Source organism: Pimephales promelas, chromosome 12 (assembly GCF_988280905.1).
Source record: "Pimephales promelas chromosome 12, fPimPro1.hap1.1, whole genome shotgun sequence".
NCBI lineage: Eukaryota > Metazoa > Chordata > Actinopteri > Cypriniformes > Leuciscidae > Pimephales > Pimephales promelas.
This window is the reverse complement of record NC_142780.1, coordinates 33,693,301-33,710,286: the sequence shown is the minus strand read 5'-3', so window position 1 is coordinate 33,710,286 and position 16,986 is coordinate 33,693,301. Positions and strand designations below refer to the sequence as shown.

Here is a 16,986-nt window from a genome sequence, read left to right as displayed (position 1 = left end):
TAGAGAAACCGATCGTAAATAGAAACTGAGGGCATATAAATCTTTAGATGCCTACATGGTAGGGCTGCACGATTCTTGCTAAAATGTGAATCACGATTTTTCTCCATGGGAATTGAGATCTCGATTCTCTTACACGATTCTCTTTTTTTTTTCCATCCAAAATGTATTGCACTCAAGTAAAAAAAAAAAAAACAAAAAAAAAAACACAAGACAGTCTAATAAAGTGCAGTAACAAAAAAAAATCTAAATTGTTTAAGCTGGTTCTTTGGGGCTAGCCTATGTAGCTGTCTGTGTATTACTGTCATGAACTAAAAGTAAGTGTAAGCTATATTTAATATTTTCTGGCTAGTTTACTATAGATTTTTTTAGAATCAGACATCACACTTTCACCCAAACTGAATAATTACAAACAAGTTTAAATGGGTAGCCTAAATCTTCTAAATATTTGAGTCTTCATATCTAAAACTCTCCAAAATGCTCTATGTGAAACTGCGGTCTTCCAAACTTTTGTTTTGTTTGAAGACCTCTCTCTCTCTCTCTTTCTCTCTCTCTCTCTCTCTCTCTCTCTCTCTCTGCCCTTTCAAGCGCAGCAGTTTCTATTCTACATCATCACTCACCGATCAAACTAGGCTTTGGCGGGACTAATATGTGCTTAAGCGGCCTCCAAAAAGCAGACGATCTTACGGTTTTAGAAGATTAACAAACCGAAATTAAAAAACAGACCCGCCCTTTTATTTACCCAAACCTGCAGCCACACAGGCGTGATACACGTGATACACAAAAGATACAGGCGACTATGGGACTCGGCTATTATTTTTATATAAGTTTTAAGGTACTTCAGTTCTTGTTGAAACTTACTAGACATTGTGTGAAACTACTTTTTGAGTGAAATCATATTAATTTTGTCCCTCAAAAGTGTGCTTTCACTTTAATTGAGCACGCGTTTCACTGCTGCTCACGCGCTGCCCCTGCTCCCGGTGAATACTTTGATTAACATGCAAGCCCCAAAAAAATATGCGCTGCTCACGTGCAACAACTTTAATTTAGACATTCCCTGATGAAACGTCCGCATGATTGATTTGTCAATTATTGTTTTGTTTTTGTGTGAGTGTGACCAATATAACGCGTGAATGCAGCATGATCTGAATGCAGGGAAATACACGGAAGTGAATCGCCATCATTAAGAAATGAGATCGCATTTATGTTTGAATCGAGATCGTGATTTTTTTTTTTGATTAATCGTGCAGCCCTACTACATGGTCCTGTACGAGACTTGTGTGTACGATCCGCAGTTCTGCCGAGTCAGCGCCGAGACCACGACAATGTAAAGAGTGACATTACAGTGCGATTTTAATGATCTGTGAATATTTTCTAGAAGTAAAAGTTCCAGATACAGCATATTCATTTTTCATCAATTCTTGCACCAAACAACACAACAAGATGACATTTAATAATAGTAACAATTATTTAAGCTCCTTATTATGAAGCCGAATCTGTGCTGGTTTGTATTGGCCGCCTCCAGTTTTCACTTTGTTTTGCCTCCAGTTATAGCGCCGTGACGTAACTGTGACGTTGACGCAAAAGGGGTCTATAAGATTCTGAATTTGAAAGTTTACTTTTTAACTTGCCAAATGGTCCATTGACAAGACCAAAGTGATCTGTGTGTTTCGTCGTTGTGAACTGAGCTATCATCATCGCAGCACGTCCAGTCTGAAACACCACTTGATGATGGCCAAGCACACGATATGCTGTATTTTTATCATTTATTTATATATATGATATGTTGAATGACACTAAATGTGCATATTTAACAACACAGCGTGTCAAATGGACAATTAGTCAGTATTGATATTAAATTAACGCTTTATACAAGCATCAATGAACATAATGGTAACTTGCAGTTCATTGATTGAGTCAAATTTGTGTTTAGTTGCCACTGTGATCAGTTCAGTTCAGTGAGTATTTTCGAACTAGTCATTAAAAGAACCGACTCGTAAGAATCATTAATTCTGTAATCAGACTAAACAGGTTGCGCTGAATGTTTTGGCTCATTCGTCCTACAATATTGCAGTGTATGTTTACACATGCAGCAAGAACAACTCAATAGAAAGATGTTTTCAGCAATTTTGCAGTACAGTATCATTTTATCACATTCAATACAGTCTGCAAGCTCACATTAACTCGGGTTAATAATGTATTCTAGCACTGAAGATCAGTTTTGTTTTTTTACCATGATAAGTTGCTATAAGGCATTGTTGTGGTTTCCATGGCTTTCCTGTGCTGTTGCTAAGGTATTCTGAGTGGTTTTACCGTATGAAAAAGAGTCCTGCACCTTTAAGTCCCTGTGATATTCTAGTCTGGTGCTTCTTTCAGTGTAAATCTATAGGTTTTTTTTTTTCTTTTACCTTTTTATCGCCCACCAGGTGAAAATCATAAGTCTGGTTTGGGACGAGTTGCACATTGAAGTTTAATTCTTAGATTTAGAGGTTTGTTCAAATCCCTAAACCTAAATCAGAGCAATAAAAGTGGTGCTTGCCTTTGCGCTTAGAGAGAAATATCTCTGTCGTCAACTGTATTTGCAGCCGTCTTACTTTGTGTAACAGCCGACATGAGCGTTGAAAACACACGGTTCCATTCTGCTGCACCCTGTCTAGTTTAATTCACGTTTATAGATGACCTTGTCACAAAACACTTGATTGTGTGGGTTCAAGGCAGTTTGGACGTCCATTCTGGGTGAATTTGATAAATACAGCAGTTGCATTTGAATTGAGTTTTCAATTGAGTTTTCTGCACATGCTACAAAAGGAAAAGTTTGAACAGCTAAAAGGCATTATTTGATCATTAAGTCAACTAAATTAAGTCATGTGATGGCTTAGTATCCTTAACCAAACCAAGTGACAATAACAAATGAGTTCTCCTAATGTACTTAAAGTGTGTTTATCTTCACTATGATTGTATTATTATTATTATTATTTTTTTTTTTTTTTTTTCCTTTTATTTCTTTTGCTATGTTTGTGACGTTTATCTAGCTTGTATGTTTGGTGAGCCAAAGAAAAAAGTCCACCCTGGTGGACAATAAAGATTTATTCTATTCTATTCTATTCTATTCTATATCATACTACAGTTTGGAATGTTTATCATTGTATATTTTGCATACTTAATCTAAATGTTTTTTTTTTCCAAAAAGTATCTTCTTTTACAAAGGCTGCATTTATTTGATATTAAAAAAAACGAATTTATAATAATTTATTCCTGTGATCAAAGCTGAATTTTCAGCATCAATACTCCAGTAGTCTTCAGAGTCACATGATCCTTCAGAAATCACTCTAATATGATGTTTTGCTGCTCAAAGAAACATTATTATCAGTGTTGAAAACAGTTAATATTTTTGTGGAAACCATGATATTTTTTTCTTTTTAGGATACTTCGATGATTAGAAGTTTTAATTTTCTAAATAGCAAATTTTCGTAACATTTCGTGTCTTTACTGTCACTTAAAACTGATAAATGCATTAATTTCTGTCACTGACAGTTTAGATAGCATGTGTAAAATGTGGCAAACGTTTATAAAATGAGTCCTTTAAATGTGTGATTTTGAAGAGACACTTGCACAGATGTGTTTGCAACAGCAGTTAACAGTTTTCTGTTGTTTTATCTTTCAGATATTTAAGCAGAAGGTGTTGGAGCTGGGCGAGAAGTTGTTACCCGCCTTCAACACACCCACCGGCATTCCCAGAGGAGTCATTAACCTGGGCAGGTGAGCATCCCATGCAGCTTCTACCTGTCCGCGCACCGTCCCGTCTGTCGCCCTAACCCGGCTAGACGCTTCCATTCACAAAGCCATATGCCTCGAATATTTCCATTTCTTTCTTGTTTTCCGAGCGGAAGCTTTCCTGGCACTCCTGTCGCCCACCTGGCTTCCATTAGCCCTCCAGATCGCTCTGACAGCTGCAGGCAAATTTAATTAACTGATTCTCACGCTAATTCCAGTTAGATGAGTAACAGGAGCCGGTCCCACAGATGGGCTGGGAGAAAGCGGGTCCCGTTGTGGCACTCAGGGTAGTCTTGGTGACACGGACCGAACACGCGTCACTACGCACACGCTCTTATTATGTATTATTCATTCACACACCGGTCAAAAGTTTAGAATTATTAACATTTTGTACTGTTTTTGGAAGGCGGCTCTTATACTTACCAAAGCTGCATTTATTTGATCAAAAATACAGTAAAAACTTGTGAAATATTATTGCTGTTTTATATGCGAGTATATTTTAAAGGGGTCAAAAAAAATGTTAATATTGTTGTTTGAGGTCAACTTATGACGTTCGCTTGGTTTTTGCATTCTAAAACATCAAAATGAGTAAGTAATAGGCTATTTTGTACCCTAGTTTTGAGCCCAGCTGAAAAACACAGGGTTTTTATAGGCGTCTCGCACTGAAGACTTGGAAGTTAACGCCCACTGCTGTGAGTGGATAACAGTTTTGCATATTATAATGAGTTTCGACTCACTTCAGGCACTGCACAATATTCTGTATTGCTCGGTAACTCGAACCGGTTTGTCATCACGAGGTAGGCATCTATGTTATTTAGCTATACGTGTAATGCGAGAATCGGTGGGCGGGGCTAAACCGGCCGTGTTGAAGTAGGCGTCGATCTTCTCCTGTGGGGGTGGGGTTTTATCCTCTTTGTCATCATAGTTCCCCACTTTGAAAAACGATCCGTTTGCTGAGCCTGGTGTCAATAAAAGCTTTTATTGGACTAACAAGGACGTTTTCAGTTCTGAAACTCACAGGATATTCTTATAATATGATGAACTCAAAATTTGATTTCTCAGTTCATCACCCTTTTAATGTAATCATACTTGACAATATTACTGTTTTTACTGTATTTTTGATCAAATAAATACAGTCTTGGTGGCGCATAAGAGGCTTCTTTTAAAAAACATAAATAAAAAACTTAATTATTCCAAACTAGTGAATGTCAAATCTGTGACAACATTAGTAAGTTGCCAGGACGCATTTAAGGAATCAAAACATTAATACCTCATTTTGTTCAAATTCCAGTGCAGCATCGCATGCATATTTCAGGCAGACGGCAATAATAAATGTGCAATAATTCTTCAAAATCAATCAATTTTTTTAATAATTAGCACCGTTCATGATCTGTTTCTTAATATTAAATCTGCTTTAAGCCATTTCTCCCACCGGTGAAGCGATCCACCTTTTATTTAATAAACACTTAGTTGTTTTGTGTTGGTTTGGGTTGATTTTTCCCACAAAATATTCTCACTTTCCTCTTCCTCCCAGACGTCAGCGCTATTGATCGTTCTTTCAAAAGGGAAGCGGTGCGTGGCTCGCTTTCACAATAAGAGCCAGAAACAAATAATCTTGTGAATTAGTTCCACAGTTTCACCGAATGAATCCTGCAGGGAGGAGCAAAGCCGAAATCTCTCAGCATCGAGTTCATTTAGCATCTCTCTCTCTCTTTCTTTCTATGTTTCCTCTGCTCTGTGTTTTTTCATGCAGCAGGAGTGAGTCCAGAAGCAGAACAGTTGAAATTTTAATGACATTTAATCAAAATAAAGATCCTCTGGATGTACAGTTCAAACTGCACTATTTCCAGATGGTCTAATACAGCTTTAAGTGTTTGAATCCCTGGCAAATGAACAAGTTTTAGACGAGGACGTAGTACTATAAATGCTCTGATGTCAGTCACCAATCACATTATTGCTGCATCAGATGTTAGAAAATCATGTGTTGCACTTTATATTGATTTATCCAAAGCATTTGATTCTGTGGGTCATGGTCTTCTTTTGCATAGGCTCAAATGTATAGGTTTTAGTAATACAGTTCTGAAGTGTTTTTTTTAACCATTTGACTGGAACAACTCTGTGTGTAAGGGCAGGTGTTCCTCAAGGGTCTATTTTGGGACCAATTTTTTTTAAATGAACTTTGCATTTCTATAAATGAACTTTGGTGTAGGATTAGAGCCAGCAAATGAATACTTTTATGCAGGTTACAATAATATATACAGTTATATTACCTGTTATATACAGGTTATATAATTGTCACAGTCCTACGTCTGCACCAGTCTGTCTTGTCTTCAGCACTACACTTCCCAGGATCCTCTCGTCACCCTATCCCGTGTTCACTCCCTCATCAGCCACCTGTTCCTCGTCATCATCATCTGTTTCACCTGTTCTCACCCCATTATGTTTGATTAGTCTGTGTATTTAGTTCCCTTTGTGTTACTCTATGATTGTCGGTCGATGTCGAATGTTACCCCGTGTTACCTGAATCCTTGCCTGTATCCTGAAATAAATGTTACCTTCCGTGTGAACCTGGACTCCTCCTATTCCTTCCGTCTGCACTCCTGTTCTCCTGCACCATACCCCGTGACAGATCGACCGACCACCTAAAGCAACATGGACGCCGGGAGCTTCCAGGGGATTCTACCCCCGATCCGCCGGCCCCGTTGGATACTTGTCCCCAGAAAGCCTGCGCTCACCGTCAGCCCTGCCGAGCCTGCGCTCACCGTCAGCCCTGCCGAGCCTGCGCGCACCGTCAGCCCTGCCGAGCCCGAGTCTTCCCCGCTGGTTCCGTCCAGCTCTCCAGAGATTGAATGCTCTTCACCGCTGGTTCCGTCCAGCTCTCCAGAGATTGAATGCTCTTCACCGCTGGTTCCGTCCAGCTCTCCAGAGATTGAATGCTCTTCACCGCTGGTTCCGTCCAGCTCTCCAGAGATTGAATGCTCTTCACCGCTGGTTCCGTCCAGCTCTCCAGAGATTGAATGCTCTTCACCGCTGGTTCCGTCCAGCTCTCCAGAGATTGAATGCTCTTCACCGCTGGTTCCGTCCAGCTCTCCAGAGATTGAATGCTCTTCACCGCTGGTTCCGTCCAGCTCTCCAGAGACTGAATGCTCTTCCCCGCTGGTTCCGTCCAGCTCTCCAGAGATTGAATGCTCTTCACCGCTGGTTCCGTCCAGCTCTCCAGAGATTGAATGCTCTTCACCGCTGGTTCCGTCCAGCTCTCCAGAGATTGAATGCTCTTCACCGCTGGTTCCGTCCAGCTCTCCAGAGACTGAATGCTCTTCCCCGCTGGTTCCGTCCAGCTCTCCAGAGATTGAATCCTCTTCACCGCTGGTTCCGTCCAGCTCTCCAGAGATTGAATGCACTTCACCGCTGGTTCCGTCCAGCTCTCCAGAGATTGAATGCTCTTCACCGCTGGTTCCGTCCAGCTCTCCAGAGATTGAATGCTCTTCACCGCTGGTTCCGTCCAGCTCTCCAGAGACTGAATACTCTTCCCCGCTGGTTCCGTCCAGCTCTCCAGAGATTGAATGCTCTTCACCGCTGGTTCCGTCCAGCTCTCCAGAGATTGAATGCTCTTCACCGCTGGTTCCGTCCAGCTCTCCAGAGACTGAATGCTCTTCACCGCTGGTTCCGTCCAGCTCTCCAGAGATTGAATGCTCTTCACCGCTGGTTCCGTCCAGCTCTCCAGAGACTGAATGCTCTTCCCCGCTGGTTCCGTCCAGCTCTCCAGAGATGGAATGCTCTTCGCCGCTGGTTCCGTCCAGCTCTCCAGAGTCTGAATGCTCTTCGCCGCTGGTCCCGTCCAGCTCTCCAGAGATTGAATGTTCTTCACCGCTGGTTCCGTCCAGCTCTCCAGAGACTGAATGCTCTTCCCCGCTGGTTCCGTCCAGCTCTTCAGAGATTGAATCCTCTTCACCGCTGGTTCCGTCCAGCTCTTCAGAGATTGAATCCTCTTCACCGCTGGTTCCGTCCAGCTCTCCAGAGATTGAATGCTCTTCACCGCTGGTTCCGTCCAGCTCTCCAGAGATTGAATGCTCTTCACCGCTGGTTCCGTCCAGCTCTCCAGAGATTGAATGCTCTTCACCGCTGGTTCCGTCCAGCTCTCCAGAGATTGAATGCTCTTCACCGCTGGTTCCGTCCAGCTCTCCAGAGATTGAATGCTCTTCACCGCTGGTTCCGTCCAGCTCTCCAGAGATTGAATGCTCTTCACCGCTGGTTCCGTCCAGCTCTCCAGAGATTGAATGCTCTTCACCGCTGGTTCCGTCCAGCTCTCCAGAGATTGAATGCTCTTCACTGCTGGGTCCGTCCAGCTCACCAGAGAATGAATGCTCTTCACTGCTGGTTCCGTTCAGCTCACCAGAGAATGAATGCTCTTCACTGCTGGTTCCGTCCAGCTCACCAGAGACTGAATGCTCTTCACTGCTGGTTCCGTCCAGCTCACCAGAGAATGAATGCTCTTCACTGCTGGTTCCGTCCAGTCCTCCAGAGACAGTATGCTCTTCACTGCTGGTTCCGTCCAGTCCTCCAGAGACAAAATGCTCTTCACTGCTGGTTCCGTCCAGATCACCAGAGAATGAATGCTCTTCACTGCTGGTTCCGTCCAGCCCACCAGAGACTGAATGCCCTTCACTGCTGGTTCCGTCCAGCTCACCAGAGAATGCATGCTCTTCACTGCTGGTTCCGTCCCACTCACCAGAGAATGAATGCTCTTCACTGCTGGTTCCGTCCCACTCACCAGAGAATGAATGCTCTTCACTGCTGGTTCCGTCCAGCCCTCCAGAGACAGTATGCTCTTCACTGCTGGTTCCGTCCAGCCCTCCAGAGAATGAATGCTCTTCACTGCTGGCTCCGTCCCACTCACCAGAGAATGAATGCTCTTCACTGCTGGTTCCGTCCCACTCACCAGAGAATGAATGCTCTTCACTGCTGGTTCCGTCCAGCCCTCCAGAGACAGTATGCTCTTCACTGCTGGTTCCGTCCAGCCCTCTAAAGACTGTATGCTCTTCACTGCTGGTTCCGTCCAGCCCTCCAGAGAATGAATGCTCTTCACTGCTGGCTCCGTCCCACTCACCAGAGAATGAATGCTCTTCACTGCTGGTTCCGTCCCACTCACCAGAGAATGAATGCTCTTCACTGCTGGTTCCGTCCCACTCACCAGAGAATGAATGTTCTTCACTGCTGGTTCCGTCCCACTCACCAGAGAATGAATGCTCTCCACCGCTGGTTCCGTCCAGCCCTCTAAAGACTGTATGCTCTTCACTGCTGGTTCCGTCCAGCCCTCCAGAGAATGAATGCTCTTCACTGCTGGTTCCGTCCAGCCCTCCAGAGACTGAATGCTCTTCACTGCTGGTTCCGTCCAGCTCTCCAGAGACTGTATGCTCTTCACTGCTGGTTCCGTCCAGCCCTCCAGAGACTGTATGCTCTTCACTGCTGGTTCCGTCCAGCCCTCCAGAGAATGAATGCTCTTCACTGCTGGTTCCGTCCAGCCCTCCAGAGACTGAATGCTCTTCACTGCTGGTTCCGTCCAGCTCTCCAGAGACTGTATGCTCATCACTGCTGGTTCCGTCCAGCCATCCAGAGACTGCACGCTCTTCACTGCTGGTTCCGTCCAGCCATCCAGAGAATGAATGCTCTTCACTGCTGGTTCCGTCCAGCCCTCCAGAGACTGAATGCTCTTCACTGCTGGTTCCGTCCAGCCCTCCAGAGACTGTATGCTCTTCACTACTGGTTCCGTCCAGCCATTCAGAGACTGAATGCTCTTCACTGCTGGTTCCGTCCAGCCCTCCAGAGACTGTATGCTCTTCACTGCTGGTTCCGTCCAGCCATCCAGAGACTGTATGCTCATCACTGCTGGTTCCGTCCAGCCCTCCAGAGACCGTCCAGCCAGCGCCAGAGGCCGCTCAGCCTGCTCCGCCCTGGCCACGCCCTCAGCCTGCTCCGCCCTGGCCACGTCCTCAGTCTGCTTCGCCCTGGTCTCACCCTCAGCCTGCTCCGCCCTGGCCACGCCCTCAGCCTGCTTCGCCCTGGTCTCGCCCTCAGCCTGCTTCGCCCTGGCCACGCCATCAGCCTGCTCCGCCCTGGCCACGCCCTCAGCCTGTTCCGCCCTGGCCACGCCCTCAGCCTGCTCCGCCCTGGCCACGCCCTCAGCCTGCTCCGCCCTGGCCACGCCCTCAGCCTGCTTCGCCCTGGTCTCGCCCTCAGCCTGTTCCGCCCTGGCCACGCCCTCAGCCTGCTCCGCCCTGGCCACGCCCTCAGCCTGCTCCGCCCTGGCCACGCCCTCAGCCTGCTCCGCCCTGGCCACGCCCCTCTCAGGCCCCAGTTCGTCCCCCCTCCTTCCTCTGTTCCGCGGCGTGAGGTCACGCCTCCCGGGAGGGGGGAGTTCTGTCACAGTCCTACGTCTGCACCAGTCTGTCTTGTCTTCAGCACTACACTTCCCAGGATCCTCTCGTCACCCTATCCCGTGTTCACTCCCTCATCAGCCACCTGTTCCTCGTCATCATCATCTGTTTCACCTGTTCTCACCCCATTATGTTTGATTAGTCTGTGTATTTAGTTCCCTTTGTGTTACTCTATGATTGTCGGTCGATGTCGAATGTTACCCCGTGTTACCTGAATCCTTGCCTGTATCCTGAAATAAATGTTACCTTCCGTGTGAACCTGGACTCCTCCTATTCCTTCCGTCTGCACTCCTGTTCTCCTGCACCATACCCCGTGACAATAATATGGTGGACTCCTTACAGACTGCTTTTAATTTAATTCAGACTTGCTCTTGTTAACCTTAGTGCTAAATACCAAAAAAATATGATTTTTACGCGCTCCAGATTAACACTTAATGATTTTATGATTATAGCACTCATCTTGAGAGGATTGCCTCTTATAAATATCAGTATTGTTTTGTGAAATATGTAAATATCCTTAAAAGATCAAACTTTGTAGCATAAATGCTTTCCACCAATGCATTTTTTTAAACACCTTAATAAAGTAAATGCATTAGACCCATGCTAAACTGTATGTGGACATTACATAGCATCTGATATGGAAACAGCTTATTCAGGATAGTAGTATATATACACTTTTTATGATCCCTCTTATTTTGTTAAAACGATTAACACTGTAACACTGTAAATGCAACTTTGAAAGAAAGATGTTTCTAGATGGAATAGGTTTGAATGTTAAACATATTTTATTGTATTATTCAATCCTCTTGCATCATTATTGATCTTGCATTAAGCATGTCATGTTCTGGTGTGGGATGGAGCGAAGGCTTTTAGCACGTCTGTGTTAAACAGTTCCACTGCGCTTATTTTCCTAGGAAATAACGAGTGCGCTGGCATCCGCTTTCCATGGTTTGGTGCTTTGTTGCCATGGCCGCACTGTTACCTGCCTGGTTGCCATGGCAGCGGTGTGGCGTGGGTGGTGGTGCTCACTGTGCCTGGTTTGCTCTCTGTTGCAGTGGCACCAGCTGGAGTTGGGGCTGGGCATCGGCCGGGAGCAGTATCCTGGCAGAGTTCGGGACGCTGCACCTGGAGTTCCTTCACCTGTCCCAACTGTCTGGAAACCCAGTGTTCACTGAGAAGGCGAGAGTCATTTGTCTTCTCATGATTGACATTACTGTTGACAACATACAAGTATTTCAGTAGTCAGTACCAGTCAAATTTCACGGTTTTCAGTACTATTTGAAAATCAAATATAATTAATCATTAATAGCATTAATTTAATGTAAGTAAATAATACATTAAAACATTAGCATGTAGCCTTCAAATATTGTTCAGGTAAATAAACACTGCGTTTAAAAAAAATCAATTGAAAAGTTAGTATTAAAAGGAAGTATTCACTTACACTTCATTAAATTGAGTTTTATAGTAGTTTACTATGTGCACTTTGTTTGCACAAAAACAGCAAAAAACTAATATATTTGTGGAAAAGACGATTATTTTCAACCCTCATTCTGACCTTCTATAGATGTGTCTTAATTTTCATACTTATACTCTATTCTATGCCATATTTTTAGTATAAATATTGTGAGTAGTGTGTTCACTTTTTTATAATTAGTATTTTATTGAGTTTTGAGCACCACTGTTACATTGTAAACAATTACAATTGACATCTTAACATATCCCATAGTGATGATACATTTTTAAGTAACAATAAAAAAAGTTAAACCAAAATAAATAACTAGATAAAGTAAAAAAAAAAAAATTTACAAACAACTTTACATAATGATAATAATAAAATAACATGGAGTCACATGAGTCAAGTGTATAGTTTTACAATAAACACCATGCTCTCATCTAGTTGCAATATATTAAATTAAATATATATTTTCGCCATATATTTTTTTGCCCTATCATTAATATTGAAATACATTTTTTCATATGATGCCACTTTTGCTAACTCCGTGCTCCACTCCTGGAAAGAGGGCTCACCTGGGTTCTTCCAGTTTCTCATTATTATTTGCTTTCCGATCATTATTCTGGTCTGAATAAGGTCCGCTGATGTCATTTGTGGATCATTTAAAACATACAACCATATAAAGTACCCGGATGATGCACTTAATTAACTGAAAAATTACATTTATGGTGCTATTATGTAAAGCTATTGGTCCATGTCTTGCTCTTGAGGCGGTCATATGCTAATGAATTTGCCTTTATGATATCACAAATCCCACAATATCCAATTGTGCTGTTTTTGGAGCTTGATTAAAGGTGCTATATGTAACTTTTCTTCTAAAATCAATCCTTTTTTTGAAGGTGGACATTTTAAGCTGTGAAACTTGCAGGATGTTTTAATGTTACAAAGATCAAGGCAATTTTGAATTTCTCATATCATGAAACCTTTAATACTTAATGCATGGATCTATTTTGACATATTCAAATTATGAGCAACTCCCATTATAATCAAAAGTTTGGTAATCTGTAAAGTATCGACTTGGTACAGAAGTACTGGTACGTTTGACAACACTAATTTACACTGAGAGGACAGGATACCGGCATTGAATAAACTATGGCTTTGTCTTGTTTGTTAGGTGATGAACATCCGAAAGCTGTTGAACAAAATGGAGAAGCCTCATGGTCTGTATCCCAACTTCCTGAGTCCCATCAGTGGAAATTGGGTGCAACGTAAGTAATATCTCAGTGATGGCATATCAAACTATTTTTGTCTTGTTTCCCTGTGAAATATCTAAACATCCTTAAAAGATCATTTTGCATGAGAAGCTAATTTTTTTAGCATAAACCTTACTATGTCTTCTATTCTTTGAATGATAAAAATTCCAATGAAGCAAGAACGGTAAACTTAATTTAAAGGGATACTCCACTTTTTTTGGAAATAGGCTCATTTTAAAGTTAGACAGTTGAATTTTACCGTTTTCGAATCCATTCAGACGATTTTCTGATATTTATAAGAATATCAGTTTATGGTCTCATTCACTTCTATAGTAGGAAAAAAATATACTATGGAAGTCAATGGGACCAGAAACTGTCTGGTTACTGATATTCTTCGAAATATCAGAAAATCAACTGAATGAGTTCGAAAACGGTAAAATTCAACTGTTTAACTCTATTGGCGTTTCCAAAAAAAGTGGATTATCTCTTTAAAATCATTTTTAAATAACAATCTTGTGGAGTTTTGTCTTGTTTTAAGAAGGTTTTGCCTGGAAAACAAGACAAAAATATTGATTAAGAAAGATACATTGAGATTATACCACCAATGCACATTTAACACCTCAATAAAATAAGTGCACCATAGCCACATTAAACTTTTGTTATTATGACGATCATAGTTTCCCATGATTGGAGGTGTGTGTAAATGCAACTTTGATGGTGTGCATGTCAATTTTGTGCTTTTATTGTAGAAACATTTTTTGAGACTCTAAAAAAACACAAATATTTCCAAATATTCAAATGCACTGTATTTGTAGATTCACACGGCCTGTGCACGCCCTAGGACGATGTGCTTGAACAACGTAAAATTATGAAATATTTGTGAACAATGTTTCCCACAATATTCACACCAAGGTTGATGCCAAGTGTTTTGCCATTCACATGCATTTCTCGTTCTAATGCACAGAGTTCAAAATATTTCAGTATTTTCATTGTAACAAGCATACATTTGGTGCAGTGTGTCCAAACTCTTTACTGGTGTGGTGTGCATGCATTTGTTTGTTAGTATTTTTTTGTTCTTCATTTTTATCAGTGCGCTGGGTCATGAGAGCGGCTCTCACAAGCTCCATCTTTGAGCTTCACAATGCAATTATTCTGGCATCCGTGACATCAATTGAGCCAGTGCGGCTCTCCTGTCAAGCAGGGACATGAGCCCACGGCCAAGAGTTATTAAAATGATAATAAATCCCATTACTTTTTGGAAATTGAATCTTTCAGATTCACCTGAAAAACAGGGGAAACATTTTTTTTCCTTCATTAGGGTGAATGTAATCTGCAACTGCAGCACTAATTGGTGTAGCTTGGGAATGCCTAATGAGTCTCCGAGATATGGAGAAGAGAACGCGACACACTCGTTCTGATTTGCATGTCAATAGAGCGGAGGGCGGAGACAAACATTCCTGGCATTATGTTTGTTGATTCCGATTATAGTAGCAGGATCTTCCCTGAACCGAACACAATGAAGGGTGTGCATATCAATAGAAACCATTCACTTCTAATCCTGGTGTAAGAATAACAGAAATAACTGAATATCATGAAACCTGCTGGGAGATATTTAACCACGAAATCAAAAATGGAGAAACAAAATTAAATGTAATTATAAATAAAAAGATATATTAACCTGTTAACTGTCACCCCCCCTTTTTTGAATAGACATGAAAATGCACATTTCGAACTTAAATGGTTGTAATTCAAGAATGCTTTGGAATATAGACATATGATTGGTCTTGTTTTAAAGAAGACATTTGGCAGATTTTTGTAGAAGTGAAATAAATTAAGAAAGTGAAACAGAAAAAAAGTTATAGAAGTTTGAGTTTATGGAAATGTACAATGTAAAAATATTAATTATTCATTTTTTACATAAAATATATATTTTCAAAACCTGGGCTACTATAAAATGGCAGAAAGATCAAAGCCAAAAATCTGAACAAGTTGTGTTTCAAATTTTAGGTTGATATCTCAAAAAATGAGCTTTCAGTAAGATTTTGTTTGAGCGCAGTACCAAACTTTTTCACTAGGGCACAATCAGACTCCATTACTGCCCATATCAGGGCGCCTGCATTTCCATTCGTGTTTTGAGTGATATGAACCATTATTTTCACAATTTTCATACAATTTCTGAAGTAGAGATCCTATTCAGAAGTAGCATGGGAAGTTTGGCAGATTTTGATATGAATTGAACCTCTAAGAAACACATACAAAGAACACGCATGTAAGTCATAGCTAGCTGCCACGTCACAAATGGTGAATTTATTATTTTTTTCTTGATATTTCAAACTTTTCAGACCTTTTTTTTCCAAAATAATTGAATGGATTCTATCTTTTGAACTTTTGGCATGAAAACAAACTGAGGTATCTACCATGTTTTCATGATTTTTCATGTTTACTGCTATTTCAAAATAAAGGTCTGAACACGCCTTATGAGTATGAAAATATTCTTGTTTTATATTGATAAATTATGGCTCCTCTGTAATATATTTTGAAAATCAGTCACCAAATATGGAAACTAGAGATTGTAAGCTTTCAAATGATATAGAGTTTGTCAATATTATTTAAGGTATTTACTAAGATATTATTGTTTTAAAAATATAGTGGCAAACGTCCCACCTGTGGGACGGTGACAGTTAAGTGCTGTCAAACGATTAATCGTGATTAATTGCATCCAAAATAAAAGTTTGTTTTTACATAATATATGTGGGTGCACTGTGTATAGTTATTTTGTATATATATAAATAAATACACGCATGCATTTATATTTAAGAAAAAAAATTTATATATAGAATATTTATATTTATATACAATATAAATTATATATAAATCTACAGTATATACATAAAATATTTCTTAAATATATACAAGCATGTGAGTGTATTTATATATATATAAAATAATTATACACACATATATTATGTAAACACAAACTTTTATTTTGGATGCAATTAATCGCGATTAATCGTTTGACAGCCCTAATAAATATGCATGCGTGCATGAGTATGCGCGTGTGTGTGTGTGTGTGTTTGTATTGGCTTATTTTAGGACCGTCACAAATGTCTTTGAGTGCAGTTATCTTTACTGTGTTGACATATTTCCTGTTGAAACAGGAAGTTAAAGCTGGACATATCATTTATTGCCCCTAAAAATGGGCTTGATTGTCTTCATTCAAAATATTTTGGATCATAATTGTGTGGTTGTTCTCTTTTTCTCAGATCATGTCTCGATTGGAGGTCTCGGGGACAGTTTCTACGAGTACCTGATCAAATCCTTCCTGATGTCAGATAAGACGGATGAGGAGGCCAAGAAGATGTACTACAGCGCCATGGACGTACGCAAATGTCATTCATCACGTTCGCCGCTTTGATTGATCATTCTAAACCGCACCAATGGCATTTATTATGCTTTTATTTATTTTTCTTGCAATTTAGTTGCATGTACTACTTCTGGTCTTCAGTATGTTCAGAAAAAAACAAATTTGCACGGTCGGTGAGTGTGTAAAATAGATTAGTTTAAGATTAGATTCGCCCGTCGACTCGCGCTCATCCTGATCCAAGAGCACAAATCTAAACATTCTCACTCATTATCACTTCATTCGCATATTAGTGTTTCCATTAAACGTTTCCCTTGAAAAAAAAGTGCCCTGCCGAGATATTAATGACATTTCTAATCAGAAAAGGGCACTTTCATCAACATGTTTTCATGTGTACAATGCTTTTGGTGAAATAGTTTTTTAAAATCGATGTGAAATATTTGTACACTTGATGATATTTGATGTTTAACTCATGAATTTTGATTTCATGTTCACTGTAAGTGGGTTGTATGCATTTGATGATGCAAAATGGAGAAAAACCTTCTGAAGAAGTTTTGTTTGGGACTTGTTTGGGAGAGGAGGACGCGACGAAAGAGCAAAACAAAACGATGAGTCACTCGCTATTGATCGTCCATGATGGCTTGTGCTGTTTTGTGTTTGTCTTAAGAGGCGAAAACATAAAAACGCAGAGGGAAGAGACAGATTTCTCTCTGA

At 41.0% G+C, this 16,986-nt stretch overlaps 1 protein-coding gene across 2 annotated transcripts in view; it reads left to right on the top strand.

Moving 5' to 3' along the window:
• LOC120491116 (mannosyl-oligosaccharide 1,2-alpha-mannosidase IA) overlaps positions 1-16,986 on the top strand; it is a 239,765-nt gene that overhangs the window by 211,681 nt on the left and 11,098 nt on the right. Inside the window, exons 5-8 of one of the 2 annotated variants that reach the window (XM_039688718.2) lie at positions 3,662-3,756; positions 11,258-11,384; positions 12,833-12,926; positions 16,175-16,290. In XM_039688718.2, coding sequence (XP_039544652.2) covers positions 3,662-3,756; positions 11,258-11,384; positions 12,833-12,926; positions 16,175-16,290 — 432 coding nt within the window. The remainder of the gene's footprint in view (positions 1-3,661; positions 3,757-11,257; positions 11,385-12,832; positions 12,927-16,174; positions 16,291-16,986) is intronic. The other variant, XM_039688719.2, reaches the window with a different exon arrangement.